At 42.9% G+C, this 17,856-nt stretch overlaps 1 protein-coding gene and 1 pseudogene across 2 annotated transcripts; one reads left to right on the plus strand and one right to left on the minus strand.

Moving 5' to 3' along the window:
- Positions 1–2,019: 2,019 nt before the first annotated feature.
- On the plus strand, positions 2,020–4,360 carry LOC310778207 (potassium channel subfamily K member 13 pseudogene; annotated as a pseudogene). Its single transcript has 2 exons — positions 2,020–2,359; positions 3,381–4,360. The product of its transcript is annotated as a potassium channel subfamily K member 13 pseudogene (transcript).
- Positions 4,361–8,560: 4,200 nt separating this feature from the next.
- LOC310778298 (protein phosphatase 1B-like) lies at positions 8,561–16,947 on the minus strand (the record flags this gene model as incomplete). The annotated part of the gene is made up of 6 exons (XM_083638683.1): positions 8,561–8,611; positions 8,787–8,850; positions 11,946–12,060; positions 12,848–12,965; positions 15,293–15,864; positions 16,542–16,947. 6 exons carry the CDS (start codon positions 16,945–16,947, stop codon positions 8,561–8,563), a joined length of 1,326 nt encoding a protein of 441 aa, XP_083494809.1.
- Positions 16,948–17,856: the final 909 nt, after the last annotated feature.

Consider the following 17,856-nt stretch of genomic DNA (forward strand, 5'->3'; position numbering starts at 1 on the left):
CCTGCTGGCTTGACATGATCAGCAGTTTCGAGATTACATTGTATCAGCGAAATGGTGCTAAGACTATGATGCAAATGCAAAAATAAACACTGGTTGCCTATATTGTTTTCTTTTTTTTTCTTAAAAAAAAAAAAAAAAAAATCACCATTCAGTAAGGTCTAGTAATCCATTGCATTTAAATTCATTATGCTTTGGATAAATATTTAGGTATTTTGAAGTGCTGTTATGGTATGAGAGCAATTCTCTACCATAATGGTTTGGTAATATGGCTAATCTATCAGAGTTAGAAATTAAATTGCACCTTTTACAAAACAGTTCATTGCAGTGTCCTCACCAGGCTGCCTGCAAACTTTCTAATGTATGCACTAATTGACTAGGGCATCACTCTCAAGTAATGTAGTTGCCTTTATTTTATAGGTGAAAGTAGAGAGAGAGGGGAAGAAGGTAAGGGAGAAAGAGAGGGGAGGACTGGCAGCAATGGACCAGGAGCTGGATTCAAACCCAGGTTGCTGCGGGAAGGACTGAGCCTTATATAGTACGAGCCACTCGCCCTTGACTTCTCTACATATTTTAGTAGCTTTGTTGGACTGCTGATCTTGTTTTCACAATGAAATGTAGTCTCTGGGCTTTTGATTCCTGTAATACATGTATGATGATGATAAAAGTTGACATTGAAAAGTTAACATTAAATATAACACCCTGCGAGGTTGCCAGCGTGTAGCAGCCTTCTTCAAAACAATTTAAATCAATGGGAACCTGTCCAAAACAAAAACAGCCAACCAATTGCACTGTGAATAAAGACCTATATTACAACAACAACAACAACAACAACAACAACAACAACAACAACAACAACAACAACAACAACAACAACAACAACAACAACAACAACAACAACAACAACAACAACAAAATACTAGGTAGTAATAATAATAGGACAATAGGACTTACAGTATATAGCGCTTTCCTAAATACTCAAAGATGCTTATCCACACCATTGTTTGTTGCAAATCAATCAGATGTAGTTAGACTTGCACTAAATTAGGATTATGTCTTTTTGAGAACTCTAAAGAACAGGTCCCAATTGACTTAAATTGTTTTGGAGAAAGCGAGCTGTGCTGGTAACCTCCCTCCTGTGTTATATGGACAAAGTTCACGTGTGTTTCAACTGGCATGAGGGTGAGCAGATGATAACGGGTAAGAATTTAAATTTTTTAGTGAACTGTTTCTTTAAGCTTTGATTAGAGGCTGGATTGGGAAGGATGACACTGTTAAAATGAAGAGGTTACTGCACCAATCAAGGTGTGCTGTGCTGAGAGCCAGGGGAGGGCTGGATTGGCAGATTCAAGGTGTGCTGTGCTGAGAGCCAGAGAGGGCTGGATAGGCAGATTATGATGTCAACAAGATGAAGGAGCAAACATCAGATACAGCCTCTAACTTTGTACAGAAAAAGAAGACACAACATCTCGCTGGTCAAAATTGCTCAGCAGATTCATGGCACAAGCGCACCGGACCAGCAGCGGACACAACTGGACCAGGTTTTCTTTTATTGCTCTTTACTTTGCTTACATCTGATCTCTATGTTATAGTTCAGATAAGGCTATTGACTAAAATATCATAAAATTTGCAATGTTTATATATATATATATATATATATATATATATATATATATATATATATATATATATATATATATATATATATATATCCCAAGTAATATTCTTGTGGTGTTTAAAGTAATCATTTTGCATAATATGATAATATGAATAATTTGAATAGGAGTCACAACAAGATATCCTTCTAGTAGGCTACTATCTAATGAAGACTGTTGCCTCTATTTTGTTTACAGGCTGTCTTCACTGTCATGATTTTGAGAGAGTCAAGTATTTAAACCTGCAGTTGTGTAGAACCACTGTTTGCTTATGTGTAAAACAGAATGCCTTTCATGTAGTGAAGTGTACCTGTATGTACCTTGTGCGGTGGATGATGCCGGGCGGTGTGTCTGTGCTGCTGCAGTCATGTCTAAGAGGAAGGGGGGCGGCTGCTGCTCCAGGTCGCCCGTGAACGAAGACAACGCCCGCTTCTGCCTGCTGGCTGGGCTCATCCTGCTCTACATGCTGTGCGGAGCAGCTATCTTCTCAGCCATGGAGCACCCATTTGAGCTCCGAGCCCGCCGCCTCTGGAAGCAGCAGCTGGACAACTTCACCCAGAAGTACATGGTCAACTTGCGTGCCCTGCACACCCTGCTACGCCAGTATGAGGAGGCAAACGGAGCAGGGATCAGAGTGGATGTTCTGAGGCCCCGCTGGGACTTCTCTGGAGCATTCTGCTTTGTGGGCACAGTGGTCTCCACTATTGGTAAGCCTAAAAAAGTTCTCAAATGTCACTTATGGATACAAACTCCAGAGCATTGTTTTAAAATAGATGTCAGCTGGGGTAGTGATGAAGTGTGAATCATATTGGAGTGAGCAACTTCCTCAAGTGTGTAGCTAGTGCAGTGGTTCTCAAACTTGTTTGGCTTCAGTATGCCCTTTCCCTGATTTCTGAATCCAAATACCCCCTTTAAATGTTGTAGTCGGGCTACAACATTTTGCTTAGAAAACGGCAAGAGAAAACTATAGCATATAACATATAGCAATGAATGAACGATAACCCATCTTTTGAAGAATATAAGATTACAAAATAAGAAATGGACTTAAAGAGTTGCAATTAGTGCCTCCTGAGCAGATTTATTTTAACGTTTTATTTATTTTCATGATTTATTCTTACATTTTTCCATTCCAATTTGGGAACCATTGCTCTAGATCAGTGGTTCTCAAACTTGTTTTCCTTGGATAAGAGACCACCTGGTGCTGGAAGTGATGTTGGAGGACCAGTAGGAGGTGATGTTCCCTGTGGTCTCATGAATAATATCCCCATCCCCAATACCCCAGAGCAGAGACAGGTAGGCCACTCTTTCCTGTGAGTGAGTACTGTCCTTCAGATGAGATGTTAAACGGAGGTCCTGACTCTGTGGTAAATAAATATCCCATTGACACTTATCACAAGAGTAGGGTGTAACCACAGTGCCCTGGCCACCTAATCATCCCTTGTTACCTAATTGGCTATTTTCAGTTCTACTCTCAACCATGATCTGATGTGTGGTGAGCGTTCTAGCGCAAACTGGCTGCTGTGCATCACCCAGATGGCTGCTACACATGTGAAGTGCTTTGAGTTCTTAGAAAACTGCTATATAAATGTTATCAATTATTAATATTGTTATTATTACTCTTGAATCAGTGACTATACTAGAAATTACAGCTCAGGTGTGTGTCTCATACAGACCCTTCATTTTTGAACATCCAGACTTGACCTTCTATTTTGCACTTCTCTTCACCAGGCTTCGGCATGACAACCCCAGCCACCATCGCTGGAAAAATCTTCTTAATCTTCTATGGTCTCATTGGCTGCGCCGCCACCATCCTCTTCTTCAACCTCTTCCTGGAGAGGATCATCACCATGCTGGCTTACATCATGCGCTGGTGTCAGGCACGCCGGCTGAGGTGCGCCAGGCTGGGGGAGGCGTCGGTCCGGCAGGATCCCCGTGACGAGGGCGACAGCCTGGAAGGGTGGAAGCCCTCCGTCTATTACGTTATGCTGATCCTGGGAGTAGCGTCTGTGGTGATCGCATGCAGCGCCTCCACCCTCTACTGCTCCATGGAAGGCTGGAGCTACGTGGACTCGCTCTACTTCTGCTTCGTGGCCTTCAGCACCATCGGCTTCGGGGATCTGGTGAGCACCCAGAAACAGCAGTACGATGCTCAGGGCGCCTACCGTTTTGCCAATTCCCTCTTCATCCTCATGGGAGTATGCTGCATCTATTCACTGTTCAACGTCATCTCCATTATCATCAAGCAAACTCTCAACTGGATCCTGGGTAAGCTGGCCTGCCCTCACAGGCCCTGCTCCTGCTGTGCAACAGGCTGCTGGTGTCTGTGCTGCCCCTGCCTCCATCACAAACACCCCCACCGGAGGCTTCCGCCCACGCAGCTCGGCCGGCAGCACTTCAAATGCAACAAGGTGCAGCCACTCTCATCCCACTGCCCCGCCGGGAGACACCGCTACAGGGACCGGTCGGTGGAGACGGTGTGTGACAGCGAGACTGATGGGGTGTACATGGGCCGACGTCTGTCAGGAGAGATGATCTGTGTCAATGAATTCATGGTGTCCAATAAGGTATCTCTGGCTCTCCTGCAGAAGCAACTGTGTGAAACTGCTCATCAGCAGCAGAGCTACGGCCACCAAAATGGATTCTCTGGGGGTGTGGGCGCCTTGGGCATCATGAACAATCGCCTGCAGGAAACCAGTGTGGACAGGTAGCGCCACAGAGACTCATACAGCACACTGGTGAGACACTGATATTGTTCTGTACACTACTTTAGATTCTCTATATTGGAGCTCCAAAGCAACTTGTCCTCTGATTGCTGATATTATCAATCATTGGTCAGTCAATCATTTGTCTCCTAATTAGGCTATGACAAAATCAAATTACGAGAAAGGAATGACCTCCTTGCGAGTGCACTTTTGCTCAACGCCTCTTTCCTATAGCAATTACAGAGGAAGTCCATGCATATAGTACCAGACAACATGGATTCAACATGGACATTGAAATAATTGCTCATATTACCTCCGCCAAGGAGGTTATGTATTCGGTGCCATTTGTTCGTCAGCAAGATTACGGAAAAACCACAGGCCCAATTTTCATGAAACTTGGTAGCATGAAAGGGTCAAGGAAGAAGAACCCATGAACTTTTGGAGCAGATCTGGATCCGACTCACAAACATGCAATAATAGCACAATAATAGCACACTTGGCGGAGGTCTGTACTCTGTGTTCTTCTAGTTTGTTCTGTGGGGAGAGGGAGTGGAGAGACACATCTACTCTGTGTTCTTCTAGTTTGTTCTGTGGGGAGACGGAGTGGAGAGACACATATCATTTATAGAACATTGAACAAGAACATTGTGAAGAGGGTTTGATATCCTGAAGTGATTGGCACATATGTAGGCAATCAGATAGAGAAAGCAGTGAAGGACCACTTAGAGAGAATAGCTGATTTAAGAGTGTGGCAGATGTCCCCCAAGCCCCTCAATGATATGGCTGTATGTGAGTGGGGTGGTCGTCAGTGTTAGCGAACATACACACATAACATCTCATAGTCCTCTTAGACAACTCGCTGAATATGTATACTATTTGAACCGTATTTCATAATTGAACAGCGCTTCTTAGACACTATGAGGTCTGCGAACAAGACATCTTAATTTGTTGATTGCTTGCAAGGTGCACTATTCGTTTAATCAATGTTGAAATTCATAGTAATCATGAAATCATTGAGACAAAGGAGTTTGAATAGAGCCCATCTAATCATGCGGCCCATGGATGAGGTCCTTATGTTAATAAGTGCTGCAGAGATAGTCATACTCAGCAGTCTGGAGAGCACCATGCAGGCTCTCATGTCAGTCCGGCTGTCTGGAGCAAATCTTAGCCTATGCAAAGATAATCCTTTTTAATTAATTCAGTGTCATTCTGACCCTCTCTGTGTGTGCATCGAACATACCATCAATGTTTGGAGAGTCTATGCAGAATCAGCAGTTTTAATTGAGACTTCTTCTAGTGGGCATGCATGGATTTTTTTTGCTGTTGTGAGTTGTGAGTGCATAACTCCGCCAAACTTTCTACAAAGTTTTGTGGCGTTACGTGAATCCGTTTTGGAAGTTGGGTACCTTTTTGTGATTGGCCACCAGTGGACATGGAAAGTTAATCAGTTCTACAGTAAGTTGGCCCATACAACATGATGCTTTTACTAAGTTATGCGAGTACAGTATTCAAAAGGCGGCAGTTAGTCAAATAATCTTTAATTAGGCTGGAAACAATCATGACTCTTAACATGTAATGTCTATACACAGAATGTAAGGAAATTATTACTACAGTATGTTAAATCATACAGCAATGCATTAAGATGTGGATAAACTTTATGTCCCTTTCATTCCATTTTATTTCTTCTGGTCACACAACTTGTGCAATATACTTTGAAAAAGATAAGGCAGCACTGTACATACCTACCAACTCCTGTGGAAAAAAAACATTTCACATAGACTTCAGAATATGTTGAGATATGTTTCAAATATATGAAAACTGGCAACAAACGTGTATGTAGGTAACACGAAGGGCAGAACAAATTTAGGATATAACTTGTAACATTATATACATATATATATATATATATATATATATATATATATATATATATATGTGTGTGTGTGTGTGTGTGTGTGTGTGTGTGTGTGTGTGTGTGTGTGTGTGTGTGTGTGTGTATATATATATATATATATATACACAGATCCTTTCCAAAAAATTTGAGTGTGAATATCATGGAAAATTAGTTATTTTTCCATAATTCCTTTCAAAAAGTGAAACTTTCATAGATTATAGATTAATTACACACAAAGTGAAATCTTTCTAGCCTTTATTTGTTTCATTTTTCATAATTTTGGCCTACAGCTCCAGAAAACCCCCAAAACAGTATTTCAAGAAATTAGAATAGTGTGAAGAAAATCAGCAGTTACCTCTCAGTTGTGACCAATGGTTGTGACTGACTCCAGCCTCAGTCCACTCCCTCTGAATCTCCGCCAAATTTTTTAATCGTCTTCAATCCGCTGAAGAAGCCCACGGTCATCCATGGTATTTCCATGATATTCTAATTTTTTGGAAAGGATCTGTATATATATATATATATGGCGTAATCCAAGCCCTGAGATGCCAAGTTGACATGAAAATACTGAAATCTTCAATGTTGCAGTCAAAGGAAGATAGTTTAAGGTGGAAATGGTATCCTGTTTATTTATGTGTACTCACTGTACACTTATTTCAGTGTACTTGCCCGTGGAGTTGTGCTTTGTTAACAAACTCACATCAGCTAGGGAAGATGAAATGCATCATTTAGTTGAAAATGCAAGACACAGGTTTCAGACCCTAGCACCACCAAATAAGCCCAGCCCTGTTTTGCAAGTACCAAAACATTCCCTCAGAAGCCAACTTAGTACAAATAAAAAGGCACTTTATGTTTCTGTATATATATATATATATATATATATATATATATACACACATACATACATATGTACACACACACACACACACACACACACTGTATATATATATATATATATATATATATATATATATATACAGTATATACAGTATACTGTATATCATTCAGGTCCACTCCACTCTCCAAAATATATTTTCAATTAATGTCACCTACAAGTACATTTTAAACATATTTCTAAACATATTAAAGTATGTGTGAATAGTAGGCTATATATATACAGTATATCCTATAATAAGAATGAGAAGTGTCCGTGTGTGCGTGAGTGAGCAGAATCTTGGCCGGCCACAGCTATGCCGTTTTTTGTACGATTGGGCTGAAACTTTCAGGGGGTGCAAAGAGCACCCATGTGGCTGACCTGAGAGCCAGATTTTTTAATTCGGAGATTGCCCTAATTTGATGTCATCAGTGATGATGTCATCAGTGATGTCATCCTTCCTGGCTAAGGCCACTATAAGTTCAGTGATGATGTCATCAGTGATGATGTCATCAGTGATGATGTCATCCGTGATGATATCATCAGTGATGTCATAGAGTAGGCGAGGCCGCTCAGCGGCTGAGCTGCGTATGCGACGTGCATAGAGAGGCCGCGAGCCCGTGCAGCGGGCGAGGCTGCGAGCGCGGGCGAGCCTAGGAATCGAACGCACGTAGCGCGAGATTGCTAATATAGATAGATAGATAGATATAGATTTTTTAATTAGGTAATTGCCCTAATTACCTAATGATGATGTGATGTCATCAGTAATGTCATCAGTGATGATGTCATCATCCTTCCTGGTTGTTATAAGTTCAGTGATGATGTCATCAGTGATGATGTCATCCGTGATGATGTAATCGGTGAGTCAGTTGCACTCCCTTATGGAATAAAAGAAAAGCTAGGTGCAAGCTAACAAGCTAGCTTGTGGCTCGCAGAATACAATGTTGCAGCTGTTTTCAGCCAATAAGGAAGAAGTGAAATTTCCCTCCTTGGTGAGGAAAGGACGGTAACAGATTACAAATCTAACTTTCATTGTTAAATTCTAATCTTAAAACATTAACATGAAATACAACCTTACATAGTAACATTCCTTTTATATCATATCTTTATACAACAGAATACCTATGAAAATGTACAATTTCACATTAGGTTGATCAATGGTTAATTTTACAGTATATCAATTACAATTATCTATATCTTGTTAATTGAATTTGAGGCAGAGGGTTGTTGCTGGGTCAATATTTCTGAGCAAGTTATACAAAATGTCCTTGTGTAAATATAAAACATATCAGGCTTTATTACTTATTTTTGCATTGTATTTGCTACGTCAAGATGTTGCTTACTAGCATGATGCGAGAACATCTACATGACAGTCTCTTTATTGTCTCCCTTTTTGTCAAACTCCCCACATGAAGAAAACTTTTAGCATTGACATTAATTATAATCTGTCCATGGATCCTAGCTGGGATTCTCTGGATGCTCCCAAATCCTGGAAGTATAGGTAAAAGGGGAAGTAATAGGGAAAACAGTGTAAGTATTGCCTAATATGGAGACAACATGCCTTTGAATGTATATGATGGTACATGTATAAAATGGTATTATGTATGTATGTATGTATGTATGTATGTATGTATGTATGTATGTATGTATGCATCTTTACTTACATTGGGTAGTGTGGGCTTGTGCATCTCTCTTTGTTGATAGTAAGCAGAAATTATGCAGTTTCTCCTGTAACACAGACATAACATAATGTAATTTTCCTATACGGATGCACACGGATGTGTAACGGGTCCCAGGCTTGGTACTGTTGGCAGATTATAGATAATCCTGGATACAGTAGAAAAAGACGGAGACAGGATACAATGTGACTGTTCTGTCAAAGCAAATGGATTAGGATTTATTTCTTATCTCTGCTTTATCTTGTGTGTTTTTTCTGTTGTTTCTCAAAATAACTCAAAATAAATTCAGTTTTGTATAACAACAAAAATAAAACATTTTCTGTTCCATATTATATGCACGTCTGTCTTTTTCTCATCTACCTAGGCCTACATGTCTTCTCTTTATATACACCATAGTCTTAAACAAAATTAAGGCTGTTTGAAGGGACGATCTACAACCCCACTGCCTTGTAAATATCTATCACAAATTACGTGAGGCAGCAGATATAAGTGGAACAGTGTGCAGCTTAGTTCTTACAGATTTCTCTAAAGCGTTCGACAGAGTTGACCACACGCTAGTAGTTACTGACCTGTGGGAGTTAGGAGTTCGCCCAGAGCTACTCCCATGGGTCTGCAACTTTCTGACAGAAAGACGGCAGCATGTGAGGTATCAAACTAGCCTTTCTGAATGGGCCACTCTTTCCTGTGGCCTACCACAAGGGACAATTTTGGGTCCACTATTCTTCCTTGCTAAAATAAATGGTGCCACATTATCAGCAAGAGCGGAATGGTGGAAGTTTGTGGATGAGTTAAATCTATTAGAGGTTAGAAAGATAAAGGAACCCAGTATCATACAAAATGATCTGGATGAGCTATCAGCCTGGACAGAGGCAAACAGGATGAAACTGAACCCCCTTAAGTGCAAAGTACTCAATGTCTGCTTTGCAAAGAAGCCACCCCCCCTGCCCGACTTGTGTATTGGTGGTGCTGTGTTAGAGAGCGTGCCATGCCACTCAGCTCCTTGGGTTGTGGGTGCAGGCAGACTTAAGATGGGACATGCAGGTGAATGCAACTACAAAAAAAGCAAATCAAAGCATGTTCATCCTAAAGAGACTGCAAAAGTTTGGCATCCCAACAGATTATCTGAAGACAATGTACATCCGCCCAGTACTGGAGTATGCGGCGATCGTGTAGCACTTCAGCATAACCAGCAAACAGAACCAGGCCCTAGAAAGAGTCCAAAAAAGGGCACTCATGATCATCCTGGGTTCTGACTACAGATCCTACTCTGAGGCCTGCCAGACCCTCAACATCCAACCTCTGCAGAAGAGACGAGAGGAGCTGTGCCTGAACTTTGCACTCAAACTCCAAAGTTTCTCTAGCTGGCTCCCACCAACGTGCGCTGAGAGAGAAGGAGCAAGGACAAGACCAGGAGCACGGTTGAGAGACATCAAGTGTACAACAGAGCGCTACAAAAAGAGTCCTATACCCTCCATGGTCAGATTGCTGAATGGACACAAATAAGAGCAATTCTGTGTTACTGTGTTTCTGGCTTTACTGTGCTTTTTAGATATTTTTAGATATTGAACGAATTTAATATTCAATATGTATTGTGCACTGCAATTCAGTTTGCTCATTTTAAACTGCCAGAGTGCATTTTAATGACACATGTATTTAAATGTGTAAATAAAGGACATATAAAATTAAGCTTTATAAAAGAATGTATTTGACAATAGTTTACTATATTTATAGACTATTTTATCTTAACAGTAACAGAAAGACTGTTTAGCACCTGAGATAAACCAACACATTTCATAGCAACACAAACTAACATGACACAAATTAAATAACCTGTAACTCTTACACATGTGACCAGTGAAAACCTGGTAAGTGTTGTCAAGTGCCGTGGCACTGCCGACCACAACTGCGAACAATTGCTATCTTAATGAGGCTAACACCTGAGTTCAAGCTAACCAGAGCTAGTTGCTAATAACACTGGAAACTAACTTTTTCATGCACCTGTTAGCTTGTACACATTGCCGTTCTCAGTAAGATCATTTACCAAAAAGAAAGGAATAAAGCAAATGGCATTGGCAAAAGCGCCATTACACAACACAAGGCAATCACTAGTTTAAGGTGCAGCTTAGATTAGTTACCAACATGCTTACAAATACCTTCATACTTCTCACAAAAACGACTTTTTAACTTTCTGTACTGTGTTGGGTGACAACAAACCTGGATTCAGACACACATACGGGCATTTTGCTGCATTTAGGGACAGGAGCAAATCCGAGGGTGCAAAGCTCCAGGCTTTCAACATTGAAACAGTTAGAAAATGTGGGAATTGCCATCTTTTTTTGAAAACACCCGCTCTCAATCATTAGAATTGGTAACAACGCTAAATAAAGCAGTTTGTTAAAACTCACCGCTTTTCCAATGGAGCTCGGCGGACACAAACAAAACAAAGAAACGTAGTGATATCCTTACACTTTGGACACTTGTCTTTATTCTTGTCTTTCTTCAGTATTTTGTGATTTGGTGATATTTCAATCATGAGAAACTCATAGGAAAGATTAATAAATGTTAATGAACCAATGAACAGTTTAAGTGTGGTGTATGACTCCATGATATGATGACGCTCCTCTTGATGTGCCATACGTCAGTGCCATATGGGATAGATAATGCGCCCATAGGGATTTCTACAGGAGCCATGACGTTGGTGGTGATCAGGGGAGGTGGTGATCAGGGGAGGGGGTGGGGCGAAACAACTGCTGCAGTGATGATGATCAGCAGCTGAGGATGCCGGCACAAATGTGAGTGATGATGACTGCACAAATGTGAGTAATGACGTAGTGACGTGGGCTCTATATACTACCAGAAGAAAGGGGCAGTTGTGACGTCACTAAATGATGCTGTAGAAGTCGGTCTTACATGATTTAAACATAGTCAAGACAACACTTATTTTCTTATGACTGTAAAAGATTAGTTGGGCATATTGTTTTAACCATTTTCGTATCACAGATGCACAGGCATGCATGCACACACGCACACACACATGCACGCACACACACACACACACACACACACACACACACACACACACACACACACACACACACACACACACACACACACACACACACACACACACACACTTTCTCTTACTTGCTCTGTATGCCTCCACCTGGAGGTAATCCGGGGATGACAGTGGATGCCAGGACTGTGAGGACAGACAGCAGGTCAGGCTCCTCCCCTCTGGCACACAGCTCTTCATAAATCTCTATTCAAATGTCACCCAAAACAAAAACACACAAGCAAATACATGAGCACATTCAGTAGGGCTGCACGATATGATAAAAAAAAAATATCATATTGCGATTATACTGACGGATATGGCGATTGCGGTTGGTATGTGAAACGATTTTAGTGGGAATGGTATTTTTAGTTTTTTTCGTTTTCACTGAAAAAACTGTGGTCTGTGATATACTTCTGTGCCAGCCTCAACTTGGAGCCTTACCGGCGGCAGCTAGACACTCGTACATAGTCGTACGTAGTACACTCGAACTCTCCCCATCTACATTATATTAGAAGTATATTTAGGCCTTAATAAACAAGCATGTTACCCTACGTCTGGAGAATATGATTCATAAGCCTGGGCATCTCTGCAGCACCACAATGCTTTATTGAATTGCAAATTGTGACACATTTTACTTTCATCAAATAATTGCAGGCTCCTGCGATTTAGTAGCAAATCCAGGATTCAAGATCCAGGATTTCAAGAATGTAAAGAATGAAGATGGAGAATAGGTTTTGATGGTCTACAAGCATTCATATTTGTATGAGAGGTAATTGTTACTGCCCATTGTTACTGGTAATTGTTCTTGCTTTTCATGATCTAATGAACCAGGACAAGTGCAAAGGAGTTTCAGTTCTATGTGTTTGAACCACAAAAAAAACCCCACAAGAAAACCAAAGGGGTATCAGACATTATTTAAATATTAAATCGACAAAAACAAGTTCCTTGACTGTGTAATTGGCATCACAGTGACCGCCACATAAATCTGCACCTGCTACTTTAGACTCCAGCAGGTCCTCCAGCTCGGCCTCCTGGTGTAACGCCTCTGCTGAAAGCTGGGGGGCGCCAGGGAAGCACAGCAGGATGATGCTGATGTTGTCCAGGCTTCCCTGTGGACCAGAGACAGTGAGAGGTGAGAGCTGATGGCTGGCTGACCTCACACATTTGTGACATTTCAGCATTTGAAACGCTATTTTAGTCTGGGTGAACCGTCTCAGAAACAATAAGATCAATTTCCCCTCAAGGATGTGAATGCCAGTGTCCCGTTTCCTAGAGACTGTAAATGAAGTGTGGAAGAAACAGTGACATTTTCAGGCCATTGGCTGACGCCCTGTGATGTAACTGACACGACACACATGGCGGACAAATCGAGTGCAGCTTGATGGATGGCACACATGGGGCCCCGCCCATATTTATCCTCATGTGCTTGTTTGCGTCATCTCTAGAGAGAGAATATAAAATTGGCAATAAAAACCCATTTTCTAACATTCATTTCCTTTAGATGTATGAAGATGGTTGTTTGACTGATGGAATTGTTCTTCAAATTTCACTTAATAACACATGCACAGTTCTTCACACAGAAGATATACATGAGCTAAAACAAAAAGTTGAGGATAACAATAACGCTCAACAGCTTATCTCCATTGTGGTCCTTTTGGAGAAGATGGAAAGGTGAAAGCACTGGGGCAGCAGATGTGTAATGGCTAGAATGGCACACAGATGAACATACATTAAGCTCATATCAATACAAACAACAATAGCTCAACAATGTGTTAATTCACATCAATAATAAGCACCAGTATCAAAATAGACAAGACAATTACTGACTTATGATCATAGATTTCATTTTGAATTCTGTTTAACTTTCTTTTCCCAACTCCCAAATACTATCTCTTCTTTTCAAAATCGTTTTATTGTGCACTATTTACTTTGGTTTTTAATGCACAGTATCTAGAAATAAAGAAATAAAACTAGCTAAAGAGTATGGAATCAATAAAGTGCCATATGTATTTTGCTATTTCTATGAAGTCGGGTGTTATTTTCGTGTCAAGGGCAGGGCTAGAATGCATGTCACACTTTGTTGTTTGGGTGTTATGAAAGTGTGTCAAAAAGGGTCCCCAGGTCCCCCTTATAGAATCCCCCCCCCCCCCCCCCCCCCCCCCCCCATCATCTGGGCAGGACATAGTCTTGAATCCACTGGGCGGGGCCACTGAGGGCGGGGCAGCATCTTTCCATTTGAGCAAGACTGCACGTCTGGCCAAGAGTGAGGCAAAGGTGACCATGCGGCAGTCTGCAAATGTCATATGAGGATCGTCTTCATCAGAGCTACCAGAGGGTCCGGGTCCCAACTACTATCTCTAAGCTTAAATATAAAGTTTTTCCAACTGCTGATTGTCTCCACGGCTATAAACTGAAGTGTCCTTCCTGAACCACTTGAACCTCACTGGTCTGGAATAATTATTTAGAGACAGCACAGTGAACAATAGTTTGTGTGTACCATTAGTTCAACCTGAGAGACTCCAACATCGAACATCTATCCGAGGCTCTCAATGTGAGAGCGGTCAAGGTGAGTCTTCAAAGTGACACCCAGAATAGTCCTTAATAACCTTTGCTGACAGGTCTGCATTTAATTTGTCAGAGCATTGTACCATGATGACCAGCAGGAAAGTCAGACTGAGGCTGATGCTAAACTCCAGCTACAGTCACCATCACTTTTCTATCTTTAAAAATGTGATATTCTGGCAAAAAAAGGCAGAAAAAATTGTGTTGTTCTTTGGTTCTTTTTGTGATTAGGCTACTGTTTGGGCCTGACCCACTCCTGACATAATGGCTATCCAGCATACATCCTTTCTACCCAATTATCTGCTGATATTCTGGAGATATGCACTACATGAACTGTACTTTTATCTTCATGAGAAACCTGTCATGCCGAGGCATCTGTATATAAAAAGAGATCACAAGGACGCCAAGGAAATCCCCTCGGGAGACCCCTGGCAGTCCCAGACCTCATGTTGAGAACCCCTGGTTTAATCATAATGTAATGAATATTGTGGTATGATAGCCTGTGTTACATACTGTCAAGAGGATAGGGATGTGCTTTTCCCCCCTCTTTTTTGTTCACTTTGTCTTGATTTGCTTTGTTTATGTTTGCCAAATCTCAATAGTGTGTACTTACTACTAGTGTGTATTTACTAAAGACTGAAAACACAATTAAATAAGTTTAATCAGACACAAAAAAATTACAAGGACAAGCATCCTTCAGATCACTTATATACAAGAGAAAAAACAATGGACCCAATACACTCCCTTGTGGGACCCCATTCTGTCTGACAATCCTCCCAATATTCAAAATGTGTGTCTTATCACTGACCACAGCATTGTTAAGACCATTAGCTTCTAATTTAGATAGCAAGATGCTATGACTGGCTGTACTGACCTTATAGAGACAGAGATCAATGACCTGAGCACAGACGTCCCTCAGGTCGGTGCAGATGCGCAGGCGGCTGTGGATGAAGGCACACAGCTCCTCGTTGGTGATCGTGTCCCACACCCCGTCGCAGGCCAGCACCAGGAACTCATCCGCTGGTGAGCGCTCCACCACGTACACCTCTGGCTCCGGGGAGACCATCTGCTGGCCGGCCGACCGGTGCTCCGCTCCCTTGTAGCTGAAGTCCCCCAGGGCACGGGACACAGCCAGGGAGCCGTTGATCCGCTGGATGGACACCGAGCCGCCTGCGCTCTCGATGCGCTCTCTCTCCAGAGGGCAGTAGGGCTTGTGGTCCTCGGTGGAGAAGCAGACCTGCCCAGACCGGCACAGCATGGCCCTCGAGTCGCCACAGTTGGCAAAGTAGATGTAACACGGCGAGATGAGAGTGGCCACCACGGTGGTGCCGCCCCTCTCCCAGCCTTCCCGGCGTGCCACAGTGTGCAGGTGCTTGTCCGTTTGCAGGAAGCCTTCTATAATGCCTCCTCTCACCCGCTCAGGGTCGTCCTCTGGGCCCATGCCACCTGGGGCCACAAATACATACAGAGTGGAAACACTTAGTGTTATCTAAAGCCAAGAGTCCCATGAATATACTGAATCATAGCAATATATAACAGCCAAGAGTCCTGGCTGAACCCAAGGCCAAGACAAACAGGCTGAGAAACTCAACTCTGCATACTGCAGTTTGGCTCTATAATGAGACTCTTTAGTTGGCCGCACAAATATCATAGCATGGCTACCATGACTGCTACCTGTCCTTGCTGCCCTGAAATATTTTAACCCTGTAATTGTTTTGTATGTAGCCTATCTTTTTATATTAGTAATTGTTGTTGTGTGAATTGTAAAGTTCTGCAGTTTTTCAGTGGGGCCCAGCCTTCACCGCAAGCATGAATTAATAAAATAAAATAAAATCAAAAAAATCATGAATAAACTGAAACTGAATCATAGCAATATATAGCAGCACAACTTAACAGAATAAAATAATCAATCATGATGTTGATGACTAATGACAAGAAGCTTTGCTATTTCCCCTATGTCCCCCTGCAACAACACAAAAACTCAAACACAGCTGAGCATCACTGCAATGAATCACTGCTTCCTGTTCTCTTATAAAATGTCTGTTCCAGCATATTGATAATATAGCGAGCCTGAATGACTGTAGTATAAACACATTCATTCATTTCAATTCCATGTGTTTCACCTGTAGCCAGGACCTGACTCAGAAGCTGCTGGGAGCAGTACTGTGCCACGCTGCTGCCGGCGTGCCCGTCGAACACGGCAAAGAAGCTCCAGTCGGCCAGCTCGCCGCCCAGCTGTGGCACACAGTTGTGGAAGTCCTCCATGTTGGCCCTCCAGCCCTGCATGCTGCCCAGGGCGTAGGTGAGGCCCCAGCGGGAGCAGCCCTCCTCCATCAGCTTGTCCAGGACGGGACGGTCCAGGTAGGGGCTGGGCATGACCTCGTCCCCCTCCCCCTCTCCCGGCTGCCCGCCTTCCCCTGCTGCTCCGCGGCCCCCCTTGAAGAAGGAGCTGACCCTCTTCTCCGTCTCTTTCACCAGCTGTCGCACGAACGCCGGCATCTCCACGCTCCCCTTCCTGGCTGTTCTCATGGCTCTTGTGCGCAGCAGCCGGTGCGTGGGAAGCTTCTTTGCAGTGCGTGGGAAGCTTCTTTGCGGTGCCTGCCGGATGTGTGTGGCCAAGGATGGAGGGCCGAGCTGGGCCTGTGCGTGTCTGTAGAGCCCTGCTGCCGCTCCAGGGCTCAAAGCATGGCTGCCTAAGCTGATGGATGTCCTCTGTGCTGGCTGCTGCTCACCCCCCTCGTTTTGCTCATCTCCTTCCTCTCTCCTCTCTCTCTCTCTGGAGACCTCACTGCTCTGCACTCCCTCCTCTGCTCATCCTTCCCTCTCTTGTTTTGCCTCCCCTCTGTCGTGCTGCTGTCTATTTCACCTTCTCCCTCCCTTTTTTCATAGCTCTTTTCTTTTACCAGTCCCCCCCTTGCCTTGTTATGTTCCCTGCCTCCTCTCTGATTGGCTGGTTATTTGTGTACACCAATCTTTGCGCAGCATACATTACCGCCATCATGTCTGAGCTGCCCCGCTCCACCACTCCCCCTCGCTCTGCTCTTATCTGCAACTGTGTTTTTCATCCCGCTCCTCCCACATCTTTGCTAATCTCAAGCTTTGATTGGTCTGCATTACTGGGCTTCCACTGTGGATTACAGGCCTGTCAGCCATTTAACACACAGCGCTACACGTGTGGCTGGCTGAGGGAAGAGGAGAGTAACAGACAGCAAGAAGGGGGGTGGGGGGTGGGAAAGGTTAATCTCATCATGCACTCGGGTGCTCCCTGTTAACTTATATTTCACTTTAGTTCATTAAAAATGGTTAGTGCACATTCCTCCATAGGAATTCATGAGTGATCATCACTCACCAACACCGGCAGCCCTGGAAACCTGCAGCGCTGCTTTTTATCTGATCCTTTTTATTGGTAATTTACGTGGCAAAGTAAGGGACTGGATG

The sequence above is a fragment of the Poromitra crassiceps genome (assembly GCF_964638095.1).
Source record: "Poromitra crassiceps genome assembly, chromosome: 1".
Taxonomy (NCBI): domain Eukaryota; kingdom Metazoa; phylum Chordata; class Actinopteri; order Beryciformes; family Melamphaidae; genus Poromitra; species Poromitra crassiceps.